We start from the raw sequence: 22,362 nt of genomic DNA, 5'->3' as shown, positions 1-22,362 counted from the left end.
CTTTGGGAGGCCCAGACAGGATGATCAGTTGAGCCCAGGACTTTGAGACTAGCCTGGCCAACATAGTGAGACGTTGTCTCTACAAAAGTAAAAAAATTAGCCGGGCATGGTGGCATGCACCTGTCCTGTAGTCTCAGCTACTCAGGAGGTTGAGGTGGTAGAACCGCTTAAGCCTGGGAGGTTGAGACTGCAGTGAGCCGCCTGGAGCCACTGGACTCCAGCCTGGGAAACAGAGCAAGACCTTGTCTCGAGAAAAAAAAAAAAAAAAAAGGAAACTTTTTCACTGGAGTAGACACAAGTCTGTATAAAACTAAGTCAGTTAAAGTATTTCCACAAATTTGGATGAATATTGAAGTTCTGCAGAATTTCTAAAACCAATCTCAACCTCTTAAAAGACAGCACATTTCTGGATAAGACCACATAGGGTTCAAATCCCAGTTCTGTGACTTACTGGCTGGTTGATCTTGAGCAAGTCACTTCATCTATCCGTGGCTAGTTTCATCATCATCATTTTTTTTTTGACCCGGAGCCTCGCTCTGTTGCCTAGGCTGGAGTGCAGTGGTGAGGTCTCGGCTCACTGCAACCTCTGCCTCCCTGGTTCAAGTGATTCTCCTGCCTCAGCCTCCCGAGTAGCTGGGATTACAGGCACATGCCACCATGCCCGGCTAATTTTTGTATTATTAGTAGAGATGGGGTTTCACCATGTTGGCCAGACTGGTCTTGAACTGCTGAACTCAGGTGATCCGTCCGCCTCAGCCTGCCAAAGTGCTGGGATTACAGGCGTGAGCCACCGTATTTGTGAATTTGAAATGAAATAATATATGTTAAAAGTGCTTAGAATAGTGCCTTTCACAGATTATTCTGTGCTAGGTGTGTTGTTACAGGGAATTGCATCACACATGCATTTAAACTTTTTAACATGAATCCATCAATGTAACTTTGTACCAACATAAATAAATATTTTAGTTCTAGCTTCTTGCCCTACCATACATTTAATGAAACTGACCTAGAGTTTAAAGTAAACATTTTTTGTATGACTCAACCTTGTAAATCGAAGGTTTATATCTGGTACTTAACCAAAGAAATAGGAATCTGTTCCAAGGCTGCAGAAAAAAGTGAGGAGTTATGTATAGATTGAACCTTCTTAAGGATTTTCTCGAAAAGGAATGTGGACGCTATGAGTTTTATGCATATGTTGAATTTTGGAGTTAGAACTCACTGACCTCCCTGTAAAGTAACATGTAACTTCTTTGTAATTATCTACCAATACTTGAAATGTTCCTGTTTTAAACTGGGAAAGGCAAAAACAGGTCAAGGATAAAAATGGATGTTGAAGTAGTAACCAAATAGCATTTAATGAAATAAGAGGGCAGACCCTCACAGCTACTGTATATTTAATCTAGGAGTTACTGGAGTGAATGTCTATAGTTTATTTTGGAGCTAAACTATAAAAGCACCACACAATTAAAGCATCTTTTTGGGAGCCACGATTCCAGGGAGTGAATTCCCATTTGTATCAAAGTTCTCTAAGGTCATACACTTACCTCAGAATTTGCCAAGTAATAGCTTTTATTTTTAAAGACAGGGTATTGCTCTGCCACCCAGGCTGGAGTGCAATGGCATAATCACAGCTCACTGCAGCCTCAACCTCCTAGGCATAAACTATTCTGCCACCTCAGCCTCCTAAGTAGCTGGGACTACAGGCAAGCACCACTATGCCCAACTAACTTTTTAAATTTATAGCAGAGAAAAGTCTTATTATGTTGCCCTGGCTGGTCTCGAAGTCCTGGCCTCAAGTGATCCTCCCACTTTTGTCTCCTAAAGTGCTGGGACTACAGGTGGGAGCCACCTGGCCCAGCCTATAAGCATTTATCCAATCAATGTTAAACGTTACACAATGAATAGAAGCTGTAGATACTGCCATACTGTAACCCAATCTTATGGATATGACAAGAAACTCTTGGGGTTACTGAAATAGCTGTTTTAACTACTAGAGAGACTACACAGGTGGTTCAACAGAATTTACTTGTATATTTTCCATTTTCTATACTATTTGAAGGCATAGGATAGTTTTGTATTAGCTTTCTACAATACTGTGTTTTAAATTTATCCAGTAAACTAAGATGCAGTACAACTTTTATACAACTCAGGAGATTAAAAAAAAAAATCTCCACAAGAAGAAGCAACTCAGCAGGCCCTGGCATTAAAACATTTCCCAGAATAAACAGATATGCATTGCATTAAAGGTAATTTTCAAATATTTAAGTTACACCAAGATTTCCCTCCAATATGTGCCTTTCTCAAACCAATGCAACTAATTCATTGCTAATACTGGGGCATGAATTTTTGGCAAATGTTTATGGTTTTACTTTCTTCATTAATCAAAAATTTTTTAAAGTGCTACCAAGCAGCAAAACAAGTCGCATCAGTTCTCTGCTCGTGGCAGAAGTGCCAACTGTGAAATCGCAAAACGTACAGTTTTAACAGTAAGTAATGCATGAAGAAACTGTAACAAATGGCCTAAATACAGAGTTGGATAGAATCAAACCAGTTATGTCTAGAATTACTCAATTGAAACTAATAGAGGTACATTCAAAATAAAGTTGGAGATTATAATCGCTATTTAGAATCAAATTTGAAAACTTCCTTGATAAAATATAAGAATGTTCTTTTGAAACTGTAAATGAAACTATCAATAGATGGAGAGCTAGAGACTTATTAACCCCTCCTACACACATAAGGAAATAAGTGACAAAGTCTCTTGCACTAAAGTTATGTATTTTAACAGCTTTACATGTAATATTCATATATAAAAAACTTTAAGTGCTTTTCTCCAATTTAAAAATCTAAAGAATTCAAAAATAAGGCATTCAATATTTGAAAAAAGTACAGATTTACAAAATGTGTATATTCTGTCATGAAAACTCCACACCAACATTATACACTTGGAAAAAAATACAAACAGGATATATTACAAATTTATGCAGCAATAACTTAGTTCACACCATGCAATAAAAAGTACATTAATCAAGATACACAAGCTTTTGTAGGTTCTAAACTGAAGGACTTTTTTCTTTTTTTCTGCAGAATCCTTAAAACCTGTGGCACTTAAAATTTGTTAGCCTTTCTACTGAGAGGTAAATTATACACAACAATGATGAAAAAGATTAACAGACCAGTTGTCTATTATGAATCATTCCAGCTTTGTTCAACAATGGCCGAAACTCTTTTCTCGTATTCTCGTTTGTTTTCCTGATAAAGCTGTGCTGCCTGGCTATTGGCTGGACTGTTAGGATTCGGTTCATCCAGCAGAGACTAGGAGGAAAGAAAAGAAAAAACAGATTTGCATAGTTATTCTTTATACTAACAGGGGTCAGATATGGAATATATTACAGAAAAGTTATACAAAACAACAAATTACTTCAGAGATTAACATGTCATATAATTTTGGGTCTAAATACTTTTAGAAATGATTTGATAAATACTATGGGGTTTCCTGCTGCTAAAGAACTTAAGCTTCTGAAATAAAGTTCTCAATTGTCTTAAGACCTATAATTTCAGCTGGGTACAGTGGCTTGCGCCTGTAATCCTAACACTTTGGGAGGCCGAGGCAGGAAGATCCCTTGAGCCCAGCAGTTCAAGACCAGCCTGGGCAACATAGGGAGACCCTGTTTCTATTAAAAAAGAAAAAGAGGTCAGGTGTGGTGGCTCATGCCTGTAGTCCCAGCACTGTGGGAGGCCGCGGCAGGCAGATCACCTGAGGTAGGGAGTTCGAGACCAGCCTGACCAACATGGAGAAAACCCCGTAATTTCTAAAAATACAAAATTAGCTGGGTGTGGCGGTGCATGCCTGTAATCCCAGCTACTCGGAAGGCTGAGGCAGGAGAATTGCTTGAACCTGGGAGGCAGAGGTTGCGGTGAGCTGAGATCGCGCCACTGCACTTCAGCAAGGGCAACAAGGGTGAAATTCCATCTCAAAAAAAAAAAAAAAAAGGAAAAGGAAAAAAACCTGTAATTTCAAAGAAATCAGAAAAGAATATTCTTAAGCATACTGAGACGTTCTCATTAAACCAAGGAAATGAACAGCTTAATTTGGTTAAGATATAATATCAATAATTCTCTCAGTAACCAACATTTTCCAAGGTTAAACTCTATTACTGCAGTTACTTTGCAAATGTCTGACAGTAAATTTGGGAGATAAGTCTTGTTTCCTTTAATCAACAAAACATATACATTCAGCAGGAAGAGAATGAGATAGGAAGGTTGAAAAACGACGCTTGTAAGATGACCAGAACTGGCCTGGTGCAGTAGATCCCGCCTGTAATCCCAACACTTTGGGAGGCTGAGACGGGCGGATCATGAGGTCAGATCGAGACCATCCTGGCTAACACTGTGAAACCCCATCTCTACTAAAAATACAAAAACTTAGCCAGACGTGGTAGCATGTGCCTGTAGTCCCAGCTACTCAGGAGGCTGAGGCAGAAGAATCACTTGAACCCAGGAGGCAGAGGTTGCAGTGAGCCAAGATTGTGCCATTGCACTCCAGCCTGGGCAACAGAGCAAGACTCTGTCTCAAAACAAACAAACAAACAAAAAACCAGAATTAAAGATATGTGAGAGAAAAAACTTTAAAAAGAACATCACAAACCAACATATTATTTCTGCTCCTCTCAAATCCACAAAACCGAAACACCCCTCACTCCACCCCTCCTAAATTTTCATTCAAAGATCTATTCTGAAATATTCTGCCAGACTGCTTCGACAAATGGTTACATTATTTTTCCTTTCTTTTTTTAAAATAGAATTTCTTGGAAGGGGTAACATACTCAATGCTTATCTGCACTTGGCAGTTCCTTTAGGTTCCTATGGTTTTTCCAAGCCATTTTTTCTTTTCCACAACCCTTGGCTATGCTTCATGGACACAAATTAGATGTGACCTGTGAGAACATGTAACTTATACAATCAGGAAAGGGACTGCAGACTGGATCCCAAGTAGGCACTACTGAAAGAGAAAAGTTAGCTGAAAAGCATGGATTCTTGTCCAAGCTCTGCCATTGGTTACCTGTGTGCTAAGGAGCTGACTACATCCTACAGAATACTGACAAATTATAATACATCCTAACACACACTTACCTGAATTGATGTTAAGATAGAAGATACATCGTATGTTGGACTCCATCGATTCTGAAGGATATCTAAACATATGCTACCATCAGCATACACTGCAAAGACAATGCTAAAATTAGTTACACATTCACTCTGCCATATCTAACAGTTAAGAGAAATCTTTACCACAAACAGAATGCTTGGCTTAGAAGTTTTAAATATTAGGTAATACTAAATTCTTCTGTATCACAGGATAACCTGTCTTAAAACTAAGGTCTCTTATTTTGCACCTGCTATGTTTTGAATGTTCCCTCCAAATCTCATGCTGAAAGGTAATTGCTGGAGGCTGGGCACGGTGGCTCACGCCGGTCCTGAACACTTTGGGAGGCTGAGGCAGGCGGGATTGCTTGAGGTCAGGAGTCTGAGACCAGTCGGGCCAACATGGTGAAACCCCATCTCTACTAAAAATATAAAAATTAGCCGAGCCTGGTGGCACATGCCTGTAATCCCAGCTACTTGGGAGGCTGAGGCAGGAGAATCGCTTGAACCCAGGAGGCAGAGGTTGCAGTGAGCTGAGATCACACCACTGCACTCCAGGCTGGATGACAGGGTAAGACTCTGTCTCAAAAAAATAAAAATAAAAAAATTAAATTAAAAAAATTAATTGCCATTGTAACACTGTTGAGAAGTGGGACCTTTAAGAAGTGCTTAGGTCATGAGTGCTTAGGGCAGGAGTGTACTGCAGATAAAAGGATGAGTTTGGCACCATTTCTTATGTCTTGTGTGCTCACTTGTCATTCTGCCTTCCACCATGGGATGTCACAGCACCAAGGACCTTGCTTAGGTGTTGGCGCCATGCTCTTGGACTTCCCAGTCTCCAGAACCATGAGCCAAACAAACTACTACTATTTACAAATTTACAAATTATCAGTCCCTGCTATTCTGTTGTAGCAGAAAATGAACTAAGACAGCACGTTATGATCAGGAGGCTTTGAGTTAAATTTCTTCAACACACATCATTTAGCAATCTGTTTAAATTCTGTATTTCTAAATATTCTTAAAGCTTTTAAAAAACTGCTTATTTTTGACATAGCAATTACACTCCTAGAAATTAAGGAAATAAATGTGGACATGCACAAGGATTTACTTACAGGATGTTCACTATACTACTACTTATAAGAGTAGAAGGCCAGGCGCAGTGGCTCACGCCTGTAATCCCAGCACTTTGGGAGGCCGAGGCGGGTGGATCACAAGGTCGTGAGTTCGAGACCAGCCTGGCCAGCATGGTGAAACCCCATCTCTACTAAAAATACAAAAATTAGCCAGGCATGGTGGTGCACGTGTGTAATCCCAGCTACTCAGGAGGCTGAGGCAGGAGAATTGCTTGAACCCAGGCGGCGGAGGTTGCAGTGAGCTCAGATCGCACCACTGCACTCCAGCCTGGGCGACAGAGCAAGACTCTATCTCAAAAAAAAAAAAGGAAAAAAAAAAAGTGAAAAACTAAAACTACCTTGTGGTCCATAAAAGAGGGAACTGGCTAAACGACTGATACATTCATATAAACAATAGCAACACAATCACCAGAAATGATACATATCTACTGTTTATAGAGTAAGACATCCACAGACTATTATCTTAAAAATAAGTTTTTAATTATTTACAATTCCCTATTTTGATTAAAAAGTTTTATATAAATTCATTTAAAGTATATGTAATCAAAAAAATTTGTAAGACCGAATGTCAAAATGTAAGTAGTGGATATTTGTAATAGTAGGGTTATGGATGATCTTATTATTATTATTTTTTTTTGAGACAGATTTTCGCTCCTGTTGCCCAAGATGGAGTGCAATGGTGCAATCTCAACTCACCGCAAGCTCCACCTCCCAGGTTCAAGGGATTCTCCTACCTCAGCCTCCCATGTAGCTGGGATTACAGGTGCCCACCACCACACCCAGCTAATTTTTGCATTTTTAGTAGAGATGGGTTTTTGCCATGTTGGCCAGGCTGGTCTCGAACTCCTGATCTCAGGTGATCCACCTGCCTCGGCCTCCCAAAGTGCTGGGATTACAGGCATGAGCCACTGTGCCCGGCCTTTTTTTTTTTTTTTTTTTGAGATGGATTCTCGGTCTGTTGTCCAGGCTCGAGTGCAGTGGTGAGAACTTGGCTCACTGCAACCTCTTCCTCCTGGGTTCAAGCAATTCTCCTGCCTCAGCCTCCTCAGTAGCTGGGATCACAGGCATGTACAACCACGACCCAGCTAATTTCTGTATTTTTAGTAGAGATGGGGTTTTACCATGTTGGCCAGGTTAGTCTCGAATTCCTGACCTCAGGTGATCTGCCCACCTCAGTCTCCCAAAGTGCTGGGATTACAGGCATGAGCCACCGCACCCCCAGCGGATGATCCTCTTTTCTTTTCTTTTTTTTTTTTTTTGAGATGGAGTCTCGCTCTGTCACCCAGGCTGGAGTGCAGTGGCGTGATCTCGGCTCACTGCAACCTCCGCCTCCTGGGTTCAAGCAATTCTCCTGCCTCAGCTTCCCAAGTAGCTGGGATTACAGGCACACGTCACCATGCCTGGATAATTTTTTATATTTTTAGTAGAGACGGCGTTTCACTATGCTGGCCAGGCTGGCCTCGAACTCCTGACCTCGTGATCCGCCTGCCTCAGCCTCCCAAAGTGCTGGGACTACAGGCGTGAGCCACCGTGCCTGGCCTATCTTCTTTATCCTTCCTTGTGTTTATGATTTATTTGTGCAATAGGTATACATATTCCTTTCATTAAAAAAAAAAATCAAGTGACTAACAGGTATCAAAAGTCCTGAACATCTGGGAGGGTTCTTCCCTTTTTAGACTGATTCTGTGAAAATACAAGCAATGAACGTTAAGTATTTGCCCAAATTGTGAGACTATCTGTAGAAAAAATTTCTAGAAGTGAACTGCTATGTAAAACAAAGGGTAAGTGTATTTAAATGTTACAGATACCACTTCATGGAGTGGGGTGCAAATCACACTTAAACACTGTGATTCTTCCAGACTCTATCCTACGCCCTTTTCCTTCTTACCCTTTACACACACACTGGGCAATCCTATTGACTCCTGTGGCCTCAGTTACCATCCATGTGCTCAGTACTCCCAATCATTGGCCTTAGCCTAGATCTATCTCTCAGCTTCAAAGCCAACTTACTGTCCATCCCACAGAAACATCAAACTTAGCTGCCCAAAGCAAAAATTAGTAACTCTGTAAAATCCATAAAAGTGTAAAACAATTTTAAAGTTCTGAGTAACTATTTCTGAGAATCCAAAAGTAAATCAGAACTCAAACATCTTATCAACTGATGAACAAAATACAGAATATCCATACAGTGGAATATTATTCAATAAAAAATGAATCACAGATACTATCATATCACAACATAGATGAGCCTCGAAAACTTTATGCTGCGTGACAGAAGTCAGTCACAAAGGACCACATATTATAAGATTCCATTTATATGAAATGTCCAGAATAGTCAAATCTAGAGGGAAAACAGATTAGGGGTTACCTAGGACTGAAGCGGGGAGGGTTAGGACAAACAAGAGTTGACTGCTAAGATAACAGTTATAGGGCTTTTTGTTGTTTTTAAAGTGGTCATGGTGATGGTTGTGATTATGCTAAAAACCATTTGAGCTGTACAGTTTAAGTGGGTGAACAGCTTGGTGTGTAAATTATGTTTCAATACATGTTTTTAACAAAATAAACCAGAAAGTTGAATTATAAAAAAGTACTCATAGCAGAAAAAAAGGGAAACCATGCTATAAATATGAAGAGATGTGAAAACCAAATACAATGTGTTTTCTTAAAAATTTGCTTAAGTTGATAACTCTATATTTATATCCCTTATTCATTTTACAGTCTTTCCCACCTTGATTTAAAGACCCCCTTATCATAATTGGTCTGGTTTGACTCAATAACAAGTCTAAGCAATGTAAAGCTACAGTGGAATAAATGGTAGATGACTTGGGAACTTCCCCAAAAAGAGGAACAGAAAATAAAATTAAACCTGTCTTGGACAAAAAAAAAAAAAAGCAAAAAAGGCAGCTAGAAGGCAAAAGCAACTTCACAGCGATGAAGCGCCAAAGGTAGTATCTATTACTGGAAAGTCACCTTGATTCCAGACACAAACAAAACACATCTCTCCTCTGGGTAGGGAGCTCTGTAATGTATTCTGCAGTACTAGAGACATGACCAAGAGGACCTCTGAAAATGTTCTTCCTGAAAGTGAGTTGGCTGATGGGGAACACCACATTTAAATGAGCAAAGGCTGTAAGACTGAAGAGGAGCTTCAAGAATTTGGAGAAGTCTTTCACATGGTAATTTATAATCCAGAAATATAAATGTAATAGATGTAAACAGCAAGATGTCAAGGAAGACCAAATTTATTACAAAGGAATTAGCCATCGTTTAGTGAAGAATAGTAACAAACTACTCTACCAAGTGAAAATGAGAACAATTCCACTGAAGGAAAAAAATGGAAAATGACATTAAAAGCTTTAAAAACACACAAGCCTCTGACCCAGTAATCCCCACGTTTAAAAAACTTAGTCTAGTTGTTATGCAGCAATTAAAAAAACAAACAAAAAACTCAGTCAAAATAATAATTAGTATCTGAAAAGATTTATTTTGAGGCCAGGCACGGTGGCTCACACCTGTAATCCCAACACTTGGGAGGCCAAGGTGGGCGGATCATCTGAGGTCAGGAGTTCAAGACCAGCCTGGCCAACATGGTGAAACCCCGTCTCTACTAAAAATGTAAAAATTAGCTGGGTATGCAGCTACTTGGGAGGCTGAGGCAAGAGAATCACTTGAACCCGGCAGGCAGAGGTTGCAGTGAGCCGAGATCATGCCACTGCACTCCAGCCTGGCCGGTAGAGCAAGACTCTGTCTCAAAAAAAAAAAAAAAATTAGCTGGGTATGGTGGCATACATCTGCAGTCCCAGCTACTCAGGAGGCTGAGGCAAGAGAATCACTTGAACCCGGGAGGTAATGGTTGCAATGAGTCGAGATCACACGACTATACTCCAGCCTGTGTGACACAGTGAGTCTTTTTCTTAACAACAACAAAAAATTTTTTAAGATTTTTAAGAATGTTCAAAGTGCTATTTAAAATTGTAAACAATTGAAAACTATCAACAATTGGACACTGGTTAAAAATATGATAAATCTATGTAACAGAACATTTTGCCATTAAAAATGATGTATCAGAATACTTATTTATTTTTTTGAGATGGAGTCTTGCTCTGTCGCCAGGCTGGAGTGCAGTGGCGCGATCTCGGCTCACTGAAACCTCTGCCTCCTGGGTTCAAGCAGTTCTCCTGCCTCAGCCTCCCGAGTAGCTGGGACTACAGGCACACACCACCATGCCCAGCTAATTTTTGTATTTTTGGTAGAGATGAGGTTTCAGCATGTTGGCCAGGATGGTCTTGATCTCTTGACCTCATGATCCACCTGCCTTGGCCTCCCAAAGTGCTGGGATTACAGGCGTGAACCACTGTGCTCAGCCCAGAATATTTAATAAGGAAAATGTTCACAGTATATTAAAAAAACAAAAACAAACAAACCAACCAACCAACCAACCAAAAAAAAAAAACCACCTCATTTTATATATAACATCCCAATTTTCATTTTTTTTTGAGACAGGGTCTTGCTTTGTTACCCAGGGTGGAGTGCAGTAGCGCAATCATGGCTCGCTACAGCCTCAACCTCCCAGGCTCCAGCAATTCTCCCACCTTGGCCTCCCTAGTAGCTGGGAATACAGGTATGCACCACTGTGCCCAGCTAATTTTTGTATTTTTTGTGGAGACAGGGTTTCACCATGTTGCCTAAGCTGGTCTTGAACTCCTGGGCTGAAGCAATCCACTCGCCTCAGCCTTCCAAAGTGCTGGAATTAATAGGCATGAACCACTGTGTGTGGTCACTGACTCCAACTTTGTATATGCAAAATTGTACTTTTGAGATAGGATCTTGCTCTGTTGCCCAGGCTAGAGTGCAGTGGCACAGTCATGGCTCACTGCAGCCTTGGGCTCCTGGGCTCAAGTGATCCTCTCACCTCAGCCTCCCTAAGTAGCTGAGACTACAGGTGTGCGCCACCATGCCCTGATTTTTTTTTGTTTTTTATAGGGATGGGACCTCGCTATGTTGCCCAGGCTGGTCTCTGACTCCTGATCTCAAGCAACCTTCCCACCGTGGCCTCCCAAAGTGCTGGGATTACAGGTATGAACCACCACGCCTGGCCAAAATTGTATTTTTGAAAAGCTTAATTTTAGCCAACAGATTTTTCTTGTTATTTTTCACAATTCCACAAATAAATAGATAATACTTTTGTCTATTTATTTTAGTAGAGATAAGATCTTACTATGTTACCTAGGCTGGCCTCAAGCCACCCTCCTGCCTTAGCCTCTGGAGTAGCTGCGACTACAGGCGTGCACCACTGTGACTGGCTTACATATTACCTTTGTTTTTTTGGAGACAGAGTCTTGGTTTGTCACCCAGGCTGAAGTGCAGTGTTGTGATCTCAGCTCACTGCAACCTCCGTCTCCCAGGTTCAAGTGATTCTCCTGTCTCAGCCTCCTGAGTAGCTGAGATTACAGGTACCCACCACCATGCCTGGCTAATTTTTGTATTTTCAGTAGTGATGGGGTTTCACCATGTTGGCCGGGCTGGTCTCAAACTCCTGACCTCAGGTGATCCGCCCACCTTGGCCTCCCAAACTGCTGAGATTACAGGTATGAGCCACCATGCCCGACCACGTATTCCTTTTAATTCAGGAGTTATTAAAACAACTTGACCTCAAATTCGGAAGCTTCGTAAGAGTCTAGCTACAGAAACATAGCTAAAGGCTGGAAAAGGTGGCCCATTCCTGTAATCACAGTGCTTTGGGAGGTCAAAGTGGGAGGACTGCTTGAGGCTAGGAGTTCAAGGACCAGCCTGGGCAACACACAGAAACTTTGTGTCTACAAAAACGAAAAAGAAAACAAACAAAAAAATTAGCTGGGCATGGTGGTCCACGCCTGTCGTCCCAGCTACTTAGGAGTCTGAGGCAGGATTACTTGAACCCAGGAGTTTGAGGTAACAGTGAACTGTGATTGTACCACTGCACTCCACCAGGGGTGACAGAGTATAACCTTGTCTCTGAAGAAATAAGAAACAAACCAAAAATCCACAACAAACCCAGCACTTTGGGAGGCCAAGGTGGGCAGATCACAAGGTCAGGAGATCGAGACCATCCTGGCTAACATGGTGAAACCCCTTCTCTACTAAAAATACAAAAAATAAGCCGGGCATGGTGGTGGACGCCTGTAGTCCCAGCTACTCGGGAGGCTGAGGCAGGAGAATGGCTTGAACTCGGGAGGCAGAGCTTGCAGCGAACTGAGATCACGCCACTGCACTCCAGCCTGGGCAACAGAGCCAGACTCTGTCTCAAAAAAAAAAAAGAAAAACCACAACAAAATACATGGCTCACATGGACATGGAAGCAACACCTACAAGTGAGCCCTAACAGTAAAAAGTAAGGTGAAAGAGCTAAAAGGAGGGAAACAACTCTTTTCCCCACTATCATCTGCAAAATCTATAAAATGCTACTTACCATTTGGATGAAACATTTTGGATAAAAACCTAACAGTTGGTGGTTTATTTGGATATTCTTCAGAAAATTCTATTACTAGTTTAAAAGTACCTAGAGAGAAAACAAAATAATTATAGTAAAGACAAGCACGACTTTTTAATCTCTTCATCAATTCTCAACTGCATACTGGTTTTCGTACAACCACATAAAAGTTAGTATGTCAACTTTGGTTCGGCACACAAAACATACTAAATATACTCTATTTATGTTAGAATGATAACACGCAGCATTGGCAAGCGGTTGGGGAACAAGCACATTCATGTTGCTATTGGTGGGAGTGTTAACTGTCATATTTTTGGAAGGCAACTAGGCCCTAGCTACCAAGATTTAAAATGCATATTTGAAGAACTACAAATAGTTTATTATAGCTTAGAATGGGGGTTGGTCAAAGGATTTGGAGAGGGGCTGACTACCACATGGCAAAGGACCCTCCCAGGAGGTGGAGGTTGCAGTGAGCCCAGATCATGGCACTATGCTCTGGCATGGGTGACAAAGCAAGACTCTGTCTCAAAAAAAAAAAAAAAAAAAAATTTAACTCAGAAAATCTTCATTAAAAATAACCGTAGCCAGGTGCGGTGGCTCACGCCTGTAATCCCCGCACTTTGGGAGGCTAAGGTGGGCGGATCACCTGAGGTCAGGAGTTGAGACTAGCCTGGCCAACATGGTGAAACTCCACCTTTACTAAAAGTACAAAAATGAGCTGGGTATGGGGTGCCTATAATCTCAGCTACTCAGGAGGGTGAGGCAAGAGAATCGCTTGAACCTGGGAGGCGGAGGTTGCAGTGAGCAGAGATCGCGCCACTGCACTCCAGTCTGGGTGACAAAAGCAAGACTCTGTCTCCAAAAAAAAAAAAAAAAAAAAAAGGTAGGTTAAACTGCAAACCCATTACACAGAATATAAATTAAAATTATATTTCTCCCCAAGTTGGTGGTAAGTGTAAGCATTGTTTTACATATTTGCAACTGTCTCTTTAACGACTGGCTTAATGGAAGACAGCTAGATTCTCTTATCTGCTTCTGCACTCCATCTATTACAATATCCTGTTTAGTTTAAGTACATGAAGAAAATCTGGCCTCACACAAATATGTACTTGAAAAGAGGAGTACTTTCTTTCTTTCTTCCATTTTTTTTTTTTTTTGAGACAGAGTCTCACTGTTGCCCAGGCTGGAGTGCAATGGCACCATCTCGGCTCACTGCAACCTCGGTCTCCTGGGTTCAAGCAATTCTCCTGACTCAGCCTCTGGGATAGCTGAGATTACACGCACGCGCCATCCCGCCTGGCTCATATTTGTATTTTTAGTAGAGACAAGGTTTCACCATGTTGGCCACGCTGGTCTTGAACTCCTGACCTCAGGTGATCTGCCCACCTTGGCTTCCCAAAGTGCTGGGATTACAGGCATGAGCCACTGCGCCCAGCAAAAAAAGTAGTATTTTAATAGCTTTTTCAGGTAACTGCAGCTATTCTGTTTTGATATTATACCAAAGAAGAAATGGTAGTTCTTTTAAAGGTTTGCTGCAATATAGAATCTGAAATTATTAGTCAACTTTTTGTACTCAGTTACATTAAAATTTGTTCACATACATGTTTTACCCATTCATGGTTTTGTATTATTACTCATGGGACATCTGCAAAATATTGGGTGACTCGAGTTTACAGATCTTCCAAATGTTGCCATATTCCATTATATACTATCAAAAAAATCCCAACAGGTAACACTACCCACTAATCTCATCAAAAAGTAAGTATCGGGAAGCTGTTATTTTATCAACAGCAACAAATATCTTCAGTTGCTATCCTTAACCTAACAACCCACTTAGATCCCCCCACTTTTTTTTTTTTTTTTTTTTTTTTTGAGATGGAGTCTTGCTCTGTTGTCCAGGCTAGGGTGCAATGGTGCGATCTCAGCGCACTGCAACCTCTGCCTCCCAGGTTCAAGCAATTCTCCTGCCTCAGTCTCCCGAGTAGCTGGGATTACAGGTGCCCGCCACCACACCGAGCTTATTACATCACTTCTGAGAATATGTCTGCCATATATTCAAACCTGAATAACCACAACTTGTCTGTATTTTCAAGTAAAAATGTTCCATGAAAAAAAGTCATTCAAATTGCAACTCAAACAACTGTAGAAGTATTTTTCTTCCAGACAACTATCATACTATGACATGCAGAAGTGCTTTGTTCATACATCCTACTTCATATCATACAGAATATCAAAAAGACAGACACTCGGCTGGGCATGGCTCATGCCTGTAATCCCAGCACTTCGGGTGGCCAAGGCAGACAGATCACCTGAGGTCAGGAGTTTAAGGCCCCAGACTGGCCAACATGGTGAAACCCCATCTCTACTAAAAATACAAAAATTAGCCAGGCATGGTAGTGCACGTCTGTAATCCCAGCTACTTGGAAGGCACGAGAATCACTTGAACCTGGGAGTCAGAGGCTTCAGTGAGCCAAGATTGCGCCTCTGCACTCCAGCCTGGGTGAGAGAGCGAGACAAAAAAAACAAAAAAACACATAGATACTCAAGGGTCCAGAGCTTCCTAATACTAATAAAAATGTCTTTAAATTAATAAATTAAGAAAAATTGGTAATTTTTTTAAAGACAGGGTCTTACTCTGTTACCCAGGCTAGAGTGCAGTGGCTCCATCAGGGCTCACTGCAGCCTTGACTCTCGGACTCAGGTAATCCTCCCAAGTAGCTGGGACTAAAGGCATGTACCACCATGCCTGGCTAATTTTTTGTAGAGAAGGGCTACCCCAGGCTGGTCTCAAACTCCTGGGCTCAAGTGATCCATGATCCACGTGCCTAAGCTTCCCAAAGTGCTGGCTATACAGGTGTGAGCCACTGTCCCTGGCCAACTGGCATCTTTTAAAATGCAAAGAATATAATCACTATTAGTATGGTTTGGTGCCACTGTCTAATGCCTTCATTTGTTCTAAGATATGAAACTGCTTAGGCGTAGTTATAGCCACCACTGGTTTTGTACCATCAATGCAAAGGTCAACAGTCTTAGTATGATGAGATTTGATCGTATAGGTCCCCCGAGAGGGTCTCCAAGACCCCAAGGGGTTTATGGATCACACACTTGAGAACCCTTGATGTAGAGAAAAAAGGTGAAGTCCTTAAGTACCTCCTTCAACTTCTTACCCCGACCTACAGATAATCACTGATAACAGTTTGATATGTAACCCTTTAACATAGACACACATGTATTATGTATTTCCTAAAAATGTGATGCTACAACAAACATTATCGTGAAGTTTTTTTGTCCTCTTAAGATAGTATGTCCAAATCTACCTTATTTTTTAACAGGTACATATTCCAGAATCCAGATACATCATAATTTGCTTAACCATTTCTCCTACTGGACATTCAGGTTACGTCCTTACAAACAGTGCTGCAGTCAGTATTCTCGGATAAATATTTTTGATGGATTAATTCTGAAGTTATTTTGTTAATGATAACAAAGATGTTTAACAATTTCTTAAAATCCAACACTACAATTAGGAAAAGTCTAAGTTCCTGGTTAAAATCAATTTGATAAGTTCAATTATAAATTCGGTATTAGAACTAGTTTCCCATTTTCCTAGCCCCTGATGAAAATCCCCAACTTGAGATGCCCAAGATTATGCAAAATGTTAACTACTTATGGGTGTTAAATGCTAGTAGTACTTGAAACTACTGGCAGCTATGTATGTTTATGAAAAATTTCAGCTCAACACCCTGTCAAATATCAAAGATAACAAAGTAAAAAAGCATGATTTACTCTTCTGGTGTTCACCTCAGAGATATCTTTAAGGCCACCTAAATTTAAACTATTCTCAACATAAACACTGCCATCCAGGCTTACAGTTCTACGGGAAAATATTAAAGTAACCTTTAATATTGGTTACCAATGGAGGTGACCAAGCTGCTGTGGGAAGAAGTCCCTTATAAAGTATAAATTTTCCATAGCTTTACTTTTAACTTGGCCTATTAACCATAGAAAATGGCTTCAAGTAGATAGGTCGGTGTTACAATTTTCTACTAAAAAGTAACCTCATAACACTATAGAAAACACAATGAGTATGACTTACCATCTTCAAAAGGTGTCCCTTCTGGTCTGAAAACAAGAAGATTTCTGATTAAAGAAGTTTCTCATTCTGCTTTTTCTTGATTTTCAAGAATGGAAAGGATAAACTCCAACCGAAAAAGAGGAACTCATTCTGATGATTTGTGAAGTTTTAAGATATAGTAACACTTTAGCCCTGGATTTTTGTAGACCCAGGCATAAAGTATTAACTTTCATTCTAAGCTTTCTTTTTAGGGTGGTTTTACCAAACCAAACAAAAAAACTTGCCCATAATTTTAGCACAAAAAAACTTTCATTAATACTCACCAGTCATTTTGTACATATGTATATTCTTTTTTTTTTTTTTTTTTTGACACCGAGTTTTGCTAGTCCCCCAGGCTGGAGTGCAATGGCATGATCTCGGCTTACTGCAACCTCCTTCTCCTGGATTCAAGCGATTCTCCTGCCTCAACCTCCCGAGTAGGTGGGATTATAGACGCCTGGCTAATTTTTGTATTTTTAGTAGAGACAGGGTTTCACCATATTGGCCAGGCTGGTTTCAAACTCCTGACCTCAGGTGATCCACTCATCACAGCCTCCCAAAGTGCTGGGATTACAGGCGTGAGCCACTGCACCTGGCCCATATGTATATTCTTAAGAGGAAAAGTCATCTTTTCATTTTACAGCAATAAGATGTAAAGTAATACTCTAAGTTATGACGCTAAACCCAAGTGTCCTGCTTTCCAATGGAGCCATAACTCTTGTTCAAATAGGCTAAGCATAGTTGTCACCAAAAAGCCAGATTTGTTAGCTCAGATCCTTGCCTCCACATCCCAATTTCATCTTTCCTAAGCAGCAGCATAAAGTTTAATTATTACTTGCAAGGCATATTCAGGATCTCAAAGCAGCAAGATAATATCCTGAAGGTGCCATGTATTCAACTCAGATTCAGAAGTACTTTATGAGGATGAACTTCACTCATTTTCCACTAGTCTTTAAATGTAGACTCTTGTAGCTGATTCTGTAGTGTCAGAATTCTGTTTATCAACATATTCCTTTTACTTTTTAATGCAAAACTCTAGTTTCAAAGGAATGAAAGAAAAAATAGATCAAGTCTAGAAAAATCAAAGAAAAAGCATAAGGAAATTTTAAATTAAAAAGCATGTATGCAATATATATAGTACGTAAAATTTACGACTGCTTCTCAAATGGCTGCATTCTGTTATTTCACACTGGACTGTGAATAATTTTCGCTTAAATTCTTGCCACAGTGGAAGTTCTTAATATTTTTGGTTCCAAACCTTTTAAGAGCTCCAATAGAATGACAGCATTTGCATGACATGTTTTATACAAAGTAACTTATTGTTTCTCCTTTATTATTCTATTCCATTTAGTTTTGAATAGTATTTTAAAAGTAAAACCCCAAGTGATTATAAAACCATATGTAATAACATCAAAGAGCAAACAGACTTTGTATAACTGCTGAAACTTTTTCCTTTTTTTTTTGATACAGGCTCTTGGCTCTGCTGGCTGCCCATGTTGGAGTGCAGTGGCACAATCATGGCACACTGCAGCCTCAAACTTCTGGGCTCAAGTGATCCTCCTGCCTCAGCCTTCCAAGTAGCTGGGACCACAGGTATGCACCACCATGCCCAGATAGTTTTATACTTTTTGTAGAGACAAGGTCTCACTATGTTGCCCAGACTGGGCCAAAACTCTTTTTTCGGTGGGGAGGGGACAGAGTCTAACTGTCTCACTATATCGCCCAGGCTGGTGAACTCCTGGGCTCCAGCGATCCTCCCAGGTGTTGAGCTACTGTGCTGGGCCAAAACTCTAATTGAAAAAAATTTTTTTTTCTAATTTATCTTGCAGTTTTAGTCCTTAAGATCTCTCATTCTACCTCAGTTTCTTTTCCTAGACAGTTGTTATATGTTCACTTTTCTTAAAGATTCAGCACACAACTATTATTTGTTAAACCTTTCAACTCACCCAAATATAACTGCATTCCACTGCATAATGTTGTTTTCAGATGGTGCGCCACTGACACCCACAGGTGGGTCCTCTTGTAACCTGGAAATCCAGCGTGGTAATTTAAAAAGTTGAACATTAAGGCCACTAAGGAGGCCACATAAACACCAACAGACACTATACCATCTATTTGGAGACACAGACTAACTCCATTTCCATTATTGTGAACTAAAATGAACCATATGACTTAAATATATTAACCAGGTATATATACTTATTAAATACCTCTCCAAATTATCTAAAAATCGAAAGGGCTTGAGAATCATCCCTCTTTCAATATTATCAAGATTATCTCTTCAAGAATTGATGTATAGGAACACTTTTACACTGTTGGTGGGACTGTAAACTAGTTCAACCATTGTGGAAGACAGTGTGGCGATTCCTCAGGGATCTAGAACTAGAAATACCATTTGACCCAGCCATCCCATTACTGGGTATATACCCAAACGAATATAAATCATGCTGCTATAAAGATACACGCACACGTATGTTTATTGCGGCACTACCCACAATAGCAAAGACTTGGAACCAACCTAAATGTCCAACAATGATAGACTGGATTAAGAAAATGTGGCACATATACACCATGAATACTATGCAGCCATAAAAAAGGATGAGTTCATGTCCTTTGTAGGGACATGGATGAAGCTGGAAACCATCATTCTCAGCAAACTATCGCAAAGACAAAAAACCAAACACCGCGTGTTCTCACTCATAGGTGGGAATTGAACAATGAGAACACTTGGACATAGGAAGGGGAACATCACACACCTGCGCCTGTTGTGGGGCGGGGGGAGAGGGGAGGGATAGCATTAGGAGATATACCTAATGCTAAATGACGAGTTAATGGGTGCAGCACACCAACATGGCACATGTGTACATATGTAACAAACCTGCACGTTGTGCACCTGTACCCTAGAACTTAAAGTATAATTTAAAAATATATATTTAAAAAAGAATTGATGTATATGGGCTGTCCTCTTATACCAAAAAAAGTTTAAAACCTCAAAAGCAAGTAATATTTTTACAGAACCATTGATTTTGCTGCTCTTAACATGCAAAGACTGTGTATCCTAACCAGGCTACTTCTACAAAATGGCTACAAGAAAAAAGAAAAGCAAACCTCAGTGTCAACACGAAATGACTGAAAACATATTAAATTTAACTAGTAAACTAGTATTAGGCAGCAGATTTACTCTATTTCTTTTGCTTCAAACAGCAATGGCTTTAAAAAGCAATCAGTAGGTTTTCCGCCAGTCCCTATTTTAAAGGCTCTGCATTAACACCAAATCTACCTCTCAGATCAGGAGACTCAATACAAGGCTTTCCAACATTCGTCATAGTCAAATTCTTGTAACCTGCAGATCTCTGGAAACTACAAAAGGTGCCATGCATTCAACTCAGAATTAAGCAGAGCATTACAGTAAGGAGCCAGGGCGACAATGACATGAACTAGATTACTATCTGAATTTTGGTCATGAGTGCTAATCAAATACACTGATTTCAAGCTTTAGAAAGATGACTTTTGCACCAAAAAGGGCATCTCCTTTCAGAGACTGTAACCTCAATTAAAAATGCTACATTATATACACATACAAATACATATGCAGTTGCTTTTCATGGGGCATCATAATTTGCAACTAGTCCACATAAAAAATTGGTTTTTAGTCAATCTCAAGCAAATTAGGCCACCAGGAACAGAAGCCTTAGAAGAACTGCACTGCTTGACGCCTACCTTTAAACAGCTAAGAGAAGCTACGAATGAATTAAATAAGTTGGCCAAATCCAAGTGCCTCACATAGGCTTTATAATAGCTGAGAGGTGACTTCCTGAGCGACAAATCTAAGTTTTTACGCCAGATATTTTGTTCAATTAGGGCAGGTGTCCCTAGAAAAAATTTTAAGAAAAATGTGCAAGGTATCAAAATGATGTTTTCTCACTTATTTTTTCTATGTCTCTAAGTATCCAATAAAAGGTAAACAACGGAATAATCATTTTCTATCTCACAAGCCCAATACCTCCTAACAAAACCCTATTTTATTTACCAAAGGAGGCCCAGGGAGTATCAGATTAGCGCCAGTCTAAGGGAAGGCATTTTTCCAGACTCGGGAGGCTATAGATAGGGCTTTCTTCACCAGCCAGAGCTGAGTTCCAGAAAGCACTGGCAGCCGGGGTGGCCAGCTCTAAGGTCCCAGATCTCTAAGTCAGTTCCCAATGTCCTTTCAGGCGGGCGGGGACAGAGTCGGGTTTCGGGGGATGGGTTAACCTCCGGGCCTCACGCACTGGACCCCACCCTCACGGCAGAAATGGAAAGGATTGGCAGGGGTCTGGGAAGGGTTCGCCCCAACACGGCTCCTCGGAGAAGCGGCGGGGCCGTGAAACAAAGCTGACTGGTGCTGCTGGAGAGGAACAAGCTCCCGCAGGAGCTCACTTTGAGGGGATAAGAAGGGGGCGCCGCAGGGTGCAGGGGCTGGCGGATGATGTCTGATCGCCTGGGCGAGACGCCGGGCAGCTGGCCGAAATGGGCAGCAGGGAACCCTAGACCAGTCGATCGACACCGTTTTACTTTTTGGGGGGAGGGGAAGCAGTATCGAAATTTCTTCGGGCGCCAGAACGAGCGGCAAAGCTTATGGGAGTAGGGTCCAAGGCTAGGACCCGGCTTCCGCCAGTCCCGCTGGGCCCACAGCCGGCCCTCTGAGGGTCACAAGGGGAAGGTGTCTGGGATCCACGCCCTGCAGCCCCGCAGCTTTGAAGGGCCGTCATCTAGACGAAGGTGAAGGCCCTTACCGCTTAAAGTCCCGCATGAGCCTCCTCCGGGCCGGGGTCGACATGCTCCGCAGCTGCCCCACGGTCAGTCTGAAAAAAAAAAGAGTCCCGCGCAGCCCCCCCACCCCCCGGCGCGGCGGCCGAATCACTGTGGATCGCCGCCGCCGCCGCCGAGACTGACAAACAACCCTGCAATGACGTCTCCCTCCGCCGCCTCCGGATCCCTCCGCCCTCCGCCGCTACCACAGTGTGAGTGCTGGGGGAGCAGGGGGCGGGAGGCGGGAGCGCGCGTTCCCCGAGCTCTTCAGCGGGGCGCGGTTCCGCCTGGACTTCCTGAAGTAATCGACAAATTTGTGTTCTCTGTGTTCAGACTAGGGGTTGTGGATTCAGAGACCACCAAACCCAAACACTATCCTGTCTCCCTCCCCGTCACTAGTTTAGGCTCGGCGGGGTGGAGAAAGAGGGACGCATCCGGGCCAGAGATTTCAGGGAAAGGAGGTGGGATGATGTAAGATCACGTGACTGCCCGCGGCCTTGTCAACAATCCACCCCTGAGGGGGAGGGGGAGAAGTATCTAGAACCACGTGACCCTATGACGCGTTTAGAACGGGTCACGTGAGCGCCTCGCCTGGATGTGAGTTTCAGCCAGGTCTGTGAAGCGGGTTTAAGAAGGTGAGGGCGGGATAAACCTTTATTAGTTGTTTTCTGTTTATCACAGGTATAGAGACAACATTACCCAAGAGGTCATGG

General features: G+C 41.5%; 1 protein-coding gene across 1 annotated transcript; it reads right to left on the bottom strand.

The window, feature by feature from the left end:
- Positions 1-2,011: 2,011 nt before the first annotated feature.
- Positions 2,012-22,098, bottom strand: UBE2B (ubiquitin conjugating enzyme E2 B). Its single transcript, XM_032157920.2, has 6 exons — positions 21,634-22,098; positions 18,808-18,888; positions 16,844-16,869; positions 12,727-12,816; positions 5,134-5,222; positions 2,012-3,315 (listed from the first exon to the last, which is right to left on the bottom strand). The coding sequence occupies exons 1-6, from the start codon at positions 21,675-21,677 to the stop codon at positions 3,187-3,189; spliced, it is 459 nt and encodes a 152-aa protein (XP_032013811.1). The 5' UTR covers positions 21,678-22,098; the 3' UTR covers positions 2,012-3,186.
- Positions 22,099-22,362: the final 264 nt, after the last annotated feature.

The sequence above is a fragment of the Hylobates moloch genome, unplaced genomic scaffold (assembly GCF_009828535.3).
Source record: "Hylobates moloch isolate HMO894 unplaced genomic scaffold, HMol_V3 SCAFFOLD_6, whole genome shotgun sequence".
NCBI lineage: Eukaryota > Metazoa > Chordata > Mammalia > Primates > Hylobatidae > Hylobates > Hylobates moloch.
Note: the sequence above shows the minus strand (reverse complement) of the source record. Positions and strands in the feature narration are given on the sequence as shown.